The sequence below is a fragment of the Carcharhinus amblyrhynchos genome, chromosome 3, assembly GCF_965287045.1.
Source record: "Carcharhinus amblyrhynchos chromosome 3, sCarAmb.v2.hapA, whole genome shotgun sequence".
Taxonomy (NCBI): Eukaryota; Metazoa; Chordata; class Chondrichthyes; order Carcharhiniformes; family Carcharhinidae; genus Carcharhinus; species Carcharhinus amblyrhynchos.
In genome coordinates this window covers 133689732-133701806 of record NC_137326.1, presented here as the reverse complement: position 1 = coordinate 133701806, position 12075 = coordinate 133689732, and the positions used below count along the sequence as shown (strand labels likewise).

General features: G+C 42.5%; 1 protein-coding gene across 1 annotated transcript; it reads left to right on the top strand.

Moving 5' to 3' along the window:
* The first annotated feature begins 720 nt into the window (after positions 1–720).
* Positions 721–8507, top strand: LOC145341562 (extracellular calcium-sensing receptor-like). The gene is made up of 6 exons (XM_080186539.1): positions 721–839; positions 1705–1996; positions 4008–4844; positions 5310–5537; positions 7378–7501; positions 7594–8507. Exons 2-6 carry the CDS (start codon positions 1739–1741, stop codon positions 8505–8507), a joined length of 2361 nt encoding a protein of 786 aa, XP_080042665.1. The 5' UTR covers positions 721–839; positions 1705–1738.
* Positions 8508–12075: the final 3568 nt, after the last annotated feature.

Genomic DNA, 12075 nt, shown 5'->3' with positions numbered 1-12075 from the left:
TATCAGACATGTGTTGTGATTTGAAATTATGGGTCCAATGCTCCGACGTCGCCCGCAGCTGGAAATCCCAGGTCCCATTGCAGGTTGCGCTCCCAATTCTCCATTCTCACTGGCAGCGGCGCTGAGACATGAACCATTGGAGAATTCCCGGCCTGTGTCTGAGATCGACTGGAAAAGCAAAACAAGGAATGACAGTTTGATCACTCCGCACGTTATACTCTAGAAAAAAAAACAATAGCACGATAAAGAATGTAACTGCAAAATAAATAATACATCTCCTGGCACGGATAACTGGTTTTCAATTATAGATTATGTAACATAAACCACAAGCGTCAACAAATCCCTGCCCTCATTACCTGTTGCAGCTTCCAAATGAAATAATTATAACGTGAGTTCTTACTCATCTGGGTAAACCTGGTTCCCATTAAGAGAATATTTAATATCTTTCTCCATTCCCCTTCAGGTGGAGTTTTCTTCTGGGAATTTTCACGGAGCAACCCAATATTTCCGTATTTAAGGTCGATTTACGTTAGTCTTACCCGAGTACAGGCCACATATTGCAACACATCAATCCGTTTCAGTTGCCCACATCTTAGCTCGGTGTCCTACTCTGCAAGGAGTAACATGCACCACCCTTTAACATGGGGGGTACTTCTATCCGTGGTTGCTTCGCTGTGGGGAAATGATGAAAAGGCCTGTAAATATTGGGGAACATTTGATTTGCCTGGCGTATTTAAGGATGGGGATTTTGTCTTAGGCGGATTGTTTAGTGTTCACTCCAATGTGGAAAATCAGGAACTTTCCTTCCAGACACAACCCAATGCAGTAAAATGCAAAAGGTGAGTTGTTGAATTGGTGAGTTTCTGTCAAACTTTGCATTGTGATTAATGAAGAAAGTTACTTTATTGATGGTTCTATTTATTTCATACCGCACTGCACTATTGACTAGGGTGACAAACACAGAGAATATAATTTTTGGCAAAATACTTTTTATATAATGTTGGTTATTGAATATTTCCATTAAATAAATAATTACTTTTTGTATTGAAAACGTATCAAGTTAAGAACAGAAAAAGAGTTGTAATGCATCAGTAATCTGCTATCGACCAGACAAACCTCATGCCCAGGAGTCGCAGTTACACTCTCATTTTTCTTTGATGAGTTTATGTTCGGCATTTGGACCTGAGATTACACCGAAAACAAATCCTGTTCTTCAGCTGGCGTCAGTGGGAGCTCGATTCCGAGAATGATAACTTACAGACGATTTCAAAAGATGTGTGCACCATAATTTGCATGTTTTCTCTAAACAGAGGCATCTAATCTCCAATCTGTTAAATGATTCATTTTCATATTGCGCTTCTAAGTAGCTGACCAACAAGTCAGCAATTCATCTTTCTTCCCAAATTTATTATTGTTGGTGTGCGGGCGCCAGTCATAACGATCTGTTGCCCGTCCCCAATTGCTATCGAACGGGTCGGCTGCATTGAGTTAAGTTACAGATTTTATGCATTACCAAGGTGGTATTTGAACCCATGTCCCCCCAAAGAATGAGTTACTGTACTACTTGTGATACAGTGATATTATCATTACGCCACCATCTTCCCATCTTGATGCTATTCTCCGTTACACCTGAAGCAATATTTTGTTCAGCAAATATTTGACTCTTTTTGTATTCAACGCACCAATCTGTGTTGTGCTCCGCAGCTTTGACTTCGGAGAGTTTCGATTTGTGCTGTCGATGATATTCGCTATAGAAGAAATAAATAACGATTCGTCCTTACTTCCAAATATTACACTGGGTTACAAGATTTATGATTCATGTGCCATGACGCATCTGTCCATGAAAGCAACACTACAGATGCTAAACACAGCAGAAGAAGTCCCTTCAGAGCCCCACTGTAAAACATCTTCGGCGGTTTCTGCAATTATTGCGGATTCTGGATCTTCGCAATCCGTGGCAATAGCAAGTTCCATTAGTCCTTTTGGAATTCCAGTGGTAAGTTCGACAATAGAAGAGTTACTAGTATCATTTTTAAAATTCTAAGACAAAATTCGTGAGCGATGTGTTCGACATTATACCATAGTTTCAGGAACAGACGCATGTTGCTTACTAAAACACCAGGTACAACACAACCCACAATCTATGGCGGTCCTACAAGGTGTAAGGAAATTTGTACTCAATATGTAAGCATGTTAGTACTTAGAGAATTTGTACTGAACAATTGTACCTAAACTGGGTATGAAATATGGAATCACGGATAGTATTAGAGTGTCTTCCTTGAAGTAGAATTAGGATGGGGAAGTAGAATTGGGATGGGTAATCAAGTATAGCTGATTTGTAACCTAATATAATCAAGTGTAGCAAATGTGATCAGAGCAGGAGACCCAGAGAAGTCGTATAGCAGTTACTTATTAGCAAATGCAAACAGCAGTCACTTGGGGAGACAATGGGTACTATACAGCTGTCCAGCTTAATATATGATCGTAACAAGCAGGAAAGAATAAAGTGAGCATGTTTTTCTTCACATTCGGCCTAAGTCAGCTAAACCACTATTGTTGTACAAGCAGAGTCGTAAAGATAAGGGCAAAGGATGTAACTACCATGGTTTCGAGAGGAAAAGAGACGTAACAATGGGTGACCAATCTCAAGCAAGGTAAATAAGGGGTCAGTACAGAAACAATGGTGGCTAAACGAGGTCGCATTGTAAAAGCGAGATAAGAATCTTGAGATATGGAGCTGAAATGTGCATAAAAAGACTGTAAGCCGAGGGCTCTGTGGAGTGTTCCGGACCTCCCGGCTTTATTCTCTTGTACTGGAAAATAAAGTCTACTTCTTGGAAGATTACAACTCAGACTCTCTGTTTCAATCGGGTTAAATAAGTTGTCGTCTTGGGGAACCACGACAAAGGTTGAGAAAGTAATTTTGTGTAAGTAGTGCTACATCAAGTGTGTTTGATATGTTACCACATTAGAGTGGTTCAAAATTCAATTCTTGGGGCAGGGGTTTAAATTCAATTATTTTGATGAAATTATCAAACGGTTTTATGTGGTACACACGAAAGATGGCACAACTTGTCGGGAGACCATAACTAGGGTCACAACTAGAGAAAAGTCAGTAATAAATCCAACAGGGAATTCAAGAAAATCTACCTGACTCAATGAGTGGTTGGATTGCGGAAGTCGCTGCCACAAAGAATAGTTGAGGCGATTAGCTTGAATGCATTTCAGGCGAATCCAGCTAAGAGTGTGAAGAAGAAAGGAATCGGAAGGTATGCTCATGTTCTTGAATGATGATGGGTGGGAGAGATTCCTGTGAAATACAAACACTAACCTGTGGAATCCAGTGCCTTGTTTTCCCACTGCACTCTCTATCAAGCTTCCTTTCCGCCTCGCGACTGCCCTCTCCTGGTGATTTTCAATTTGCGCCATCTCCTCTGGGCTTGCTGTCTTCTTAACCCCACCATGCCCAGTATCTGTCCCTCGTGCACTCCTCCCTGAATGTGGACCCCACACCCCCACAACGAAAGTAGACAATTTTCATTCAGAATCTCCTGTTAGAATCGGTGGATCTCCGCATTACCGGAAACACAGGAACAAGGGAATTAGGAGCAGAAGTAGGCAATTTCAGCCATTTGAGCCTGCTCTGTCAATCAGATCATGGCTGATCTCTCCGTGGCCTCAAATCCACCTCCCCACCTGTTCCCCATATCTACTTATCCCTTTTTAAAAAATAGAAATATTATCTATCACCTTCTTGAAACTATTCAACGATTCAGACCCCACCGCGCTTTGGAACAGCGAGTTCCACAAATTCCCCACCGTCTGCGAGAAGTAGTTCCCCTCGTCTCAGTGTTTTCCGAAATTCCTGCTCCCTCTCTTTCTATTCGTCTGAAATATATTAGCATGGTTGTGCTAAATGGAATATATTGTAACAAACCAAGGGAAAGCAATATGCAACGAAAGGATATTTTAGTCCATTCTAACTCACTTCGATTATATTTCCTCAGGTTAGCTACTTTTCCACGTGTGCCTGTCTCAGCAATAAAGTGGAATATCCTTCCTTCCTACGAACAATTCCAAGTGATTACTTTCAAGCTAGAGCATTGGCCAAGTTGGTGAAACGATTTGGGTGGACTTGGATCGGGACAATTAGAAGCGACGATGATTATGGTAACTTTGGAATGCAAACTTTCACAGAGGCTGTGCAACAGTTAGGTGTTTGTATTGCATATTTTCGGTCTTTTCACAGAACATACCCGAGGGAGAAATTGCTTGAAACTGTCGAGGTTATAAAGCAATTTGGTACCAAAGTTATCGTGGCATTTCTTTCACAACCGGAGATGGTCATTCTTCTGAGGGAAGTTGCAAGACAAAACATCAGCGGCATTCAATGGGTCGGAAGCGAAGCCTGGATTTCCACTTCGCTGGTCACTCCCCAAGAAAACAGGCAATTCCTAACCGGAGCAATAGGGGTTGCAATCCGTAAAGGAAAAGTGCCAGGCTTAAAAGAGTTTCTACTTGACGTCCATCCTTCAGCTTATCCGGGAAACATTTTGATGAAAGAATTTTGGGAAACGAGCTTTGACTGTATTCTGGAACAGACGGAAAATAAAGCCAAAGGATTGAAGTCCTCCTCACAGATAAGTGAATGCAAAGGGACCGAACGTCTTCAGGGATTACGCAATGCATACACTGAAGTATCACAGTTCAGGATTAGCTGTAACGTGTACAAAGCAGTCTATGCTGTTGCCCACGCTCTTCACAATATGTTCGCCTGTGAACGCGGTCAAGGTCCATTTGTGAACAAAAGTTGTGCAATGATTTCGGCCTTCGAACCATGGCAGGTAAACGACCCTCTGATTTCAGCCTCTCTGCCGTTTGGCCATTCACACCTTTTACTCTTTCTATGGGCTGCCATTAGCAGCCTTTTCCTCTTATTTTTGTGGCCATGACTCATCGTTCATTCCCTCACCCTACACATTAAATATCTCCCACTTTCTGTGCCGTTTAGTTTTGACAAAGGGTCATCTGGACTCAAAACGTCAGCTCTTTTCTCTCCTTACAAATGCTGTCAGACCTGCTGAGATTTTCCAGCATTTTCTCTTTTTTTTTCAGATTTCAGTATCCGTAATAATTTGCTTTTAAACAAAATGCATTGCTCTTTGGATTGAAAACTCATTCAAGTTATGTTTCTAAAAACCATTGGGCCAGTCTGAAGCTATGTTCATATTATTGAGTATTTAAATAATTCTAAGGTATCCAGTTAAGCTTTATTTCCCACTGCTTATTTGTTGTATTTCTCTCTGCAGCTCCTTCATTACATAAAAACAGTGGATTTCACAACCAAGACTGGTGAAAGAGTGCATTTCGATGAAAACGGAGATCCAGTCCCAACATATGACATTGTGAATTGGCAGCCCAATGACTCTGGCGGTGCTGATGTTTTGACTGTCGGAAGGTACGATGGGTCTGCCCCTCCGGGAAAAGAATTAACATTAAAGGAAGAGTTGATTGTTTGGAGTGGTGTCACGAGTGAGGTAAGATCACAGCTGTAGCTGGGCACAAATTCGGAGGAGATGGCACTGCCAGAAAAAAGTAACCAAGTTGAGTCAAACCAGTATTTGCCTTCTACACCCTCCCCATCCTCTCACCCCCGGAAAAAATTGCTTCACCTCGGAAAATTTACATGACAAAATATTTCAACTTGAATTTACAGAAATTGCAGTAAAATTCGACTAGTTTCCAATAATTTGTTCCACTCCTGGGAGCTTCTGTGTCGTGTAATTCTCTTGACAATCACAATAGAGACTCCATGACAGGCATACAGCCCGAGGGGAAAGATTTATACTGAAAACTAAAGTGCAATAAAATTCAACTTTACTTGATACACTATTTTCCTTACTGAAAATTCGCATTATAATTCCAATACTATTGATGGTAGAAGTATAGAATCATAGAAAAGTTACAGCACAGAAGGAGGCCATTTGGACCATTTTGTCCATGCCAGCCCGAGGGCACCAAGGTATTCTTTTTAATCAGGACTATCTCCCTGCACCCAGTGCATAGCCTTATAGCTGATCCACCTAAAGCGCTGATCCAGGTTTGTTAAAAAACATTTCAGGGTCTCTGTCTCCACCGCCAATTCAGGCAATGAATTCCAGACACACACCATTCTTTGCATAAAAAAACGTTCTTCCTCATGTCCGCTCCACACCTACTGCCACTTATCATGAATCTATGCCCCCTGGTTTCAGAATTCTCCACGAAGAGAAACAATTTCATCCTGTCCAGTCCATCTCTTCCCCTCATAATTTTGAATATCTCTATCAAGTTACCCCGATTTTGTTCCAAGGAAAATAACCCCAACCTATCGGATCCCTCGTCATAGCCACGCTATTCTGGTCCTGACAACATTCTTGTAAACCTCTTCTGCATTCTGTCCAGAGCGATCATGTCCTTCCTGTAATATGGTGACCAGAACTGCACACAATGCTGCAGTTGAGGCCTTACCAGTGCTTTATACAATTCCAACATTATATCACAAGAATGATCCCAGGATTGAACGGTTTTCATATGAGGAGCAGTTGAAGAATCTGGGTCTATACTCAATGGAGTTTAGAAGGATGAGGGGGGATCAGATTGAAACTTACAGAGGCCTAGATAGAGTGGATGTGGATGTAGGATGTTTCCACTATTGGGCGAGATTAGAACTGGAGGGCTAGTCTCTAAGATGAGGCTTAGAGTGATGGGACGGTCCTTTAAAACTGAGATGAAGAGAAATTTCTTCCCCCAAAGGATGGGGAATCTGTGGAACGCATTGCCACAGAAGGTGGTGGAAGCCAGGCCACTGAGTGTCTTTAAGACAGAGATAGATAGATTCTTGATCAATAAGGGGTTCAAGCATTCCAGAGAGAAGGCAAGAGAATGGGCGTGAGATTCATATAAACCATGATTGAATGGCGGAGCGGACACGATGAGCTGAATGGCATAACTCTGCTCCTACATCTTATGGTCTTCTGGTCTGTCCTTACTCTTATATTCTATACCCCTCCGAATGAAGGAGAGCATTCCATATGCCTTCTTTACAACACTGCCTTTAGGGAGCTGTCTACTTGTTCGTCCAGATCTCTCATTGCAGGTACCCTTCACTTCTCTGCGTTAAAATTCATCTGCTGCTTATTCGTAAAGCACGTCCAATATCAAGCATACAAGTTCCTTTTATAGCGACAAATATACTTTATTCATAAAATCTCAAAGAACATTACAAAACATTTCAAACTGGCCACAACAGAACGTGCGCTGATATTCTATGTTTCTATATAGATCATGTTGCTCGCTGAGATACCTCAAACCGCTTTCATTTTGCTTTGAGCGCAGATTCCGCGTGCAGTTTGCTCCGAAAACTGTCTCCCCGGAACGAGGAAAGCAGCAAGAAAGCACCAGCCTCTATGTTGTTTTGACTGCATTCCGTGTGGCGACGGAGAAATCAGCAACACTACAGGTGTGTACAAGTTTATCCGCTGCAAATCCTTTTCCAAAGGTTCGGTCCCAAGATAAATTGTTGTCTTTTCTCCTCCCTTTGCTTCACCTTAGATTCGATACATTGCATCAAATGTCCACCCGAATATTGGACTGGTCCGAGGCGAGATCAGTGTATCCCGAAACAAATTGAATACCTTGGCTTTACAGATCCAACAGGAGTTGTATTGATGGCACTCACAATAGTTGGAGCATTCCTCACAATGGGTGTAGCCGTTCTCTTCTTTGTTGACAAACGCACTCCTATTGTTAAAGCTAACAACTCTGAGCTCAGCTTTTTCCTGCTCTTTGCACTCACGTTGTGTTTCCTTTGCTCGTTTACTTTCATTGGTGAGCCAACATTTTGGTCATGTATATTACGCCACGTGACTTTCGGCATTAGTTTTGTACTTTGCATCTCCTGTGTTTTGGCGAAAACCATTGTTGTGGTCATGGCCTTTAAGGCCACGGTTCCGAACAGAAATAGGATGAAATATTTTGGTCCTACCCAACAGAGACTGACCGTTTGTGCACTTACACTGGTGCAATGTTTCATATGCACAATGTGGCTAGCTACATCGCCACCTTTGCCACGGAAAAACACCAATTATTTTAAGGATAAAATCCTTCTGGAATGCGATGTGGGATCGGCAACAGCCTTCTATTGTGTGCTAGGCTATATTGGCTGTCTCTCCTGTGTGTGTTTTATTGTTGCGTTCCTAGCTCGAAAACTGCCCGATAACTTCAATGAGGGCAAATTCATAACCTTTAGTATGCTGATATTTTGCGCAGTGTGGATAACATTCATTCCAGCTTACACAAGTTCGCCCGGAAAATATACCGTAGCCGTCGAGGTGTTCGCTATTTTGGCATCTAGCTTTGGTCTTCTTGTGTGCATTTTCGCACCTAAATGTTACATTATTTTACTAAGACCAGAAAATAATACGAAGGATCACATGATGGGCAAAGTGAGTTCCAAGAAGTTGTGAGAACTATTCGACTTTAGTTTAACGCCGATACAATTTGCTGTTAAATAAATTGGTTTTAGTACATTTCACAGGGTTTCCATGCTTTATTCAGAGTAAGTCTTTATATCTGATATTGACGTGTAGTTGTTTGCATTATAAAATGTTCACTCTGCTATAAAAATAAAAATGTTTTCAAACAAATTCAAGCAATAAAATATTAAATTAATATAAACCGTTCAATTTCATTCACGAAATTAGTATTAAGCTTTAGAAATAAAAAAACACTTTGCACAAGATTTAATGAACTAACATGCCTTGTAGATATTCAGTTATTAAAGAAAAGCGAGAAAAGCAAAATACAATTCACTAATCTTCACTATTACCAAGAAGATGCCGTGACCAACCTTAGGTAACAAAAGGACACAAGCAAGAAAAATACTGTGATTTTTTTTTAAACTAACACTTTTCGTGTTGTATGAATTTGTAAATAATAACATATAACATGACATAAGAACTAGGAGCAGGAGTAGGCCATCTAGCCCCTCGAGACTGCCCCGCCATTCAATAAGATCATGGCTGATCTGAAGTCAATCAGTTCCACTTTCCCGCTTTCTCCCCACAACCCTTAATTCCCTTGTCTATCAGAAACCTACCTACCCGTGACTTAAATACATTTAGCGAGGTAGCCTCCACCACTTCAATGGGCAGAGAATTCCAGAGATTCACCACCCTTTGAGTGAAGAAGTTCCTGCTCGACTCCGTTCCAAACTGCGCCCCCCCCCTTATTTTGAGGCTGTGCCCTCTAGTTCTGCTATCCTTTCTAAGCGGGAAGAATCTCTCTACCTCTACCCTATCTAGCCCCTTCATTATCTTGTAAGTCTCTATAAGATCCCCCCCTCAGCCTTCTAAACTCCGACGAGTACAGACCCAGTCTATTCAATCTCTCTGCATAAGCTAACCCCCTCATCTCCGGTATCAGCCTGGTGAACCTTCTCAGTACTCCCTCCAAGGCCAATAAATCCTTCCGCAAATATGGGGCCCAAAACTGCACACAGTACTCCAGTTGCGGCCTCACCAGTGCCTTGTACAGTTGCAGCAAGACCTCCCTGCTTTTATATTCTGTCCCCCTCCATTTGCCTTCTTGATCACCTGCTGCACCTGCAGACTGGGTTTTTGTAAACTTTTGTAAAATGTAAAATGTAAACTTTTACATCTGGGGCAGAAGATTGTAGATTCTGAGGCCTCACTGCAGAGATATAAGCACATATCTCATCCCACAGCCTTACATGCTGCACTTACATCACTTAAAAACCTTGCTGAGACCCCCGACTATAATATTCCAAAGTTCTCTCATTTTGGGAAACGAATGCTTTTCTTAAATTAATTTGGGCGACATGGACATTGTTGGCTGGCGAGCATTTATTGCCCATTTCCAGTTACCCTAGAATTGATTGACTTTGTCAGCCATTTCAGAGGACAGTTAAGAGTCAACCAGATTGCTGTGGCACTGGAATCTTATTTAGGCCAGACCAGGTAAGGATAGCAAATTTTCTTCTCTCAAGGATATTAGTGAACCAGATGGATGTTTTGGTGAAAGTTTCATGGTCATCATGGTTGTTTCTTAATTCCAGACATTTTTATGGAATTCAAATTCCACATCTGTAGTAGTGGGATTTGAACCAGGATCCCCAGAACATTAGCTGAGTTTCTGGATTAATATTTCAGCAATAACACCACGAGGCCATTGCCTCCCCAGAACAACTCGCTATTTTAGGGAGTAGAGAGGGAACGCAGTGAATTATAGGCCGGTTAGTGTGATGTGTTATCCGTGAGCCACGAGAGTCTATCATTAAGGATAGAATGACCTTGGTAATTTTCGGCTGACCCAGGAGTGTTTAGATCAATTTGTAAAGGGCAGGTCATGCCAAACAAATCTGGATAATTTTTTGAAGAAGTGATTGAAGTATTTGACAGAGGGACGTCTGTGGATGATGTTTACAGGACTCCCAAAAAGGTACATGATAAAGTCTCTCAGAAGAAACAGTTCAGTAAAGCTGCAACTCATTGAATTGCAGGCAAGTTATTTATCTGGTTACGGAATTGTTTGGGCGACAAGAGGCAGAAAGTAGCAGTAATGGGAAAGTCACCGGATTGGCAGAATGATGTCTCTCGAAGATCTGGGGCTCCCATTATTCACTACTGCTAACAACTTAGCCGATGTAATAGGAAGCAATTGCGGACTATGCAAAGATGACAGTATTGTCAGCAGTCTAGGTGGAAAGCTACAAAGAATTGTTAATGAATGGATGAAACTGGCAAATAAAGGCAATGCAAGATCACATATCTTGGACATACAATGGCACTATTAAAATAGTGAAAAGTCAGAAACAAAGGCGACCTTAGGATCTTTGGAGTTTATTTACATAAATCATTAGCGTGTCTTTGGCGGGTACCGAAAATATTCAAGAACACCTACAGAACGCTATCTTTCTTTGTAGTGCAATGCGTATAAGGTGGGAGAAGTCTTGGTCCAGTTATACAAAGCCCTGGATCGACCTCATCTGGTGTACTGTGAGTGGTAATGCAAGATTCGAAAGGCTATATTGGCATTGCAGGGAGTGTAACAGGTTTACCAGAAAGATAGCTCCATTCGAGGTCTTTCCACCGTCACTTATTGGCAGTGGGGCGGGAATGTCGTCCTTGGGAAACCATGGTTTCCGCCCAGAGTTTAGCTGTGAAAGGGTTGCGAAGGTGGCGGAGTTCAGGCACGCAGGGTTCTGCCTAATTAAACGCCCTCCCCACTTCCAAATGGTTCACCAGATACAGGAGACGATTCCACCCCTTAAGTGCACAATTAGGGCCTCATCGGATCACTGCCGTTATCGAACCACTGGAGAATTCATCATACGGGGAGCCCAAAATCCTTGTGTTTGCTTGTGGGCTCACAGAATGTGTGTGCGCGTGTGTGGTGCGGGCATTGTCAGGTACCCAGGGTTTGTGTATGCTTAAAACTGGACCAACAGATGGGCACCACAACAGCTCAGTGGCTATCGCTGCTAGCTGTGCAGATACATGGATTTGGGCCAGTGTCTGTGGGAGTTTGCACATTCTCCCTGTGGTTGCGTGGGTTTCCTCCGGGTGCTCTGGTTTCCTCCCACACCCCAAAGATGTGCTCTTAGGCCGATTGGTGTAACAAATTGTCCCTAAGTTATTCTCCCCTTAATCTGGTTTCCAATGGGGGTACCATAAGCATAGACATGGGTCAAGGGTGGAGGAGGAAAAATACATTGTTAAGATGGTGGCGCGGGCTCGTTGGGCCGAAGGGCCTGTTTCCCGTGCTGTGTTGTTCTTTGTTTTTCTTTGACCAAGAGGCCGGCATCGGGAGGTGGTGGGGGGAGGGAGGAGCAGGGTGGGCAAGGGGAACCAGTCCAGAGAGCCAACCCTCCGACTTCATGTTAGTTTCCTCCCGCCCCTTTCACCTGTCCCAACTCTCAACCTACGGCCCCCATTCTGCCCTCTCTTACCTGAGGCCTGGCTCTCTCCATTATAACACAGTAAAAAGTCTGACAGCACCAGGTTTTAGTCCATT

What these genes read in the sequence shown, in the direction of transcription:
- LOC145341562 (XM_080186539.1), top strand. Translation starts at nt 1,739, where the DNA reads ATGATATTCGCTATAGAAGAAATAAATAACGATTCGTCCTTACTTCCA. An exon ending in GTCCTTTTGGAATTCCAGTG is followed by an intron (nt 1,997 to 4,007) that starts GTAAGTTCGACA and finishes ATATTTCCTCAG; the next exon opens with GTTAGCTACTTTTCCACGTG. An exon ending in AGAAATCAGCAACACTACAG is followed by an intron (nt 7,502 to 7,593) that starts GTGTGTACAAGT and finishes GCTTCACCTTAG; the next exon opens with ATTCGATACATTGCATCAAA.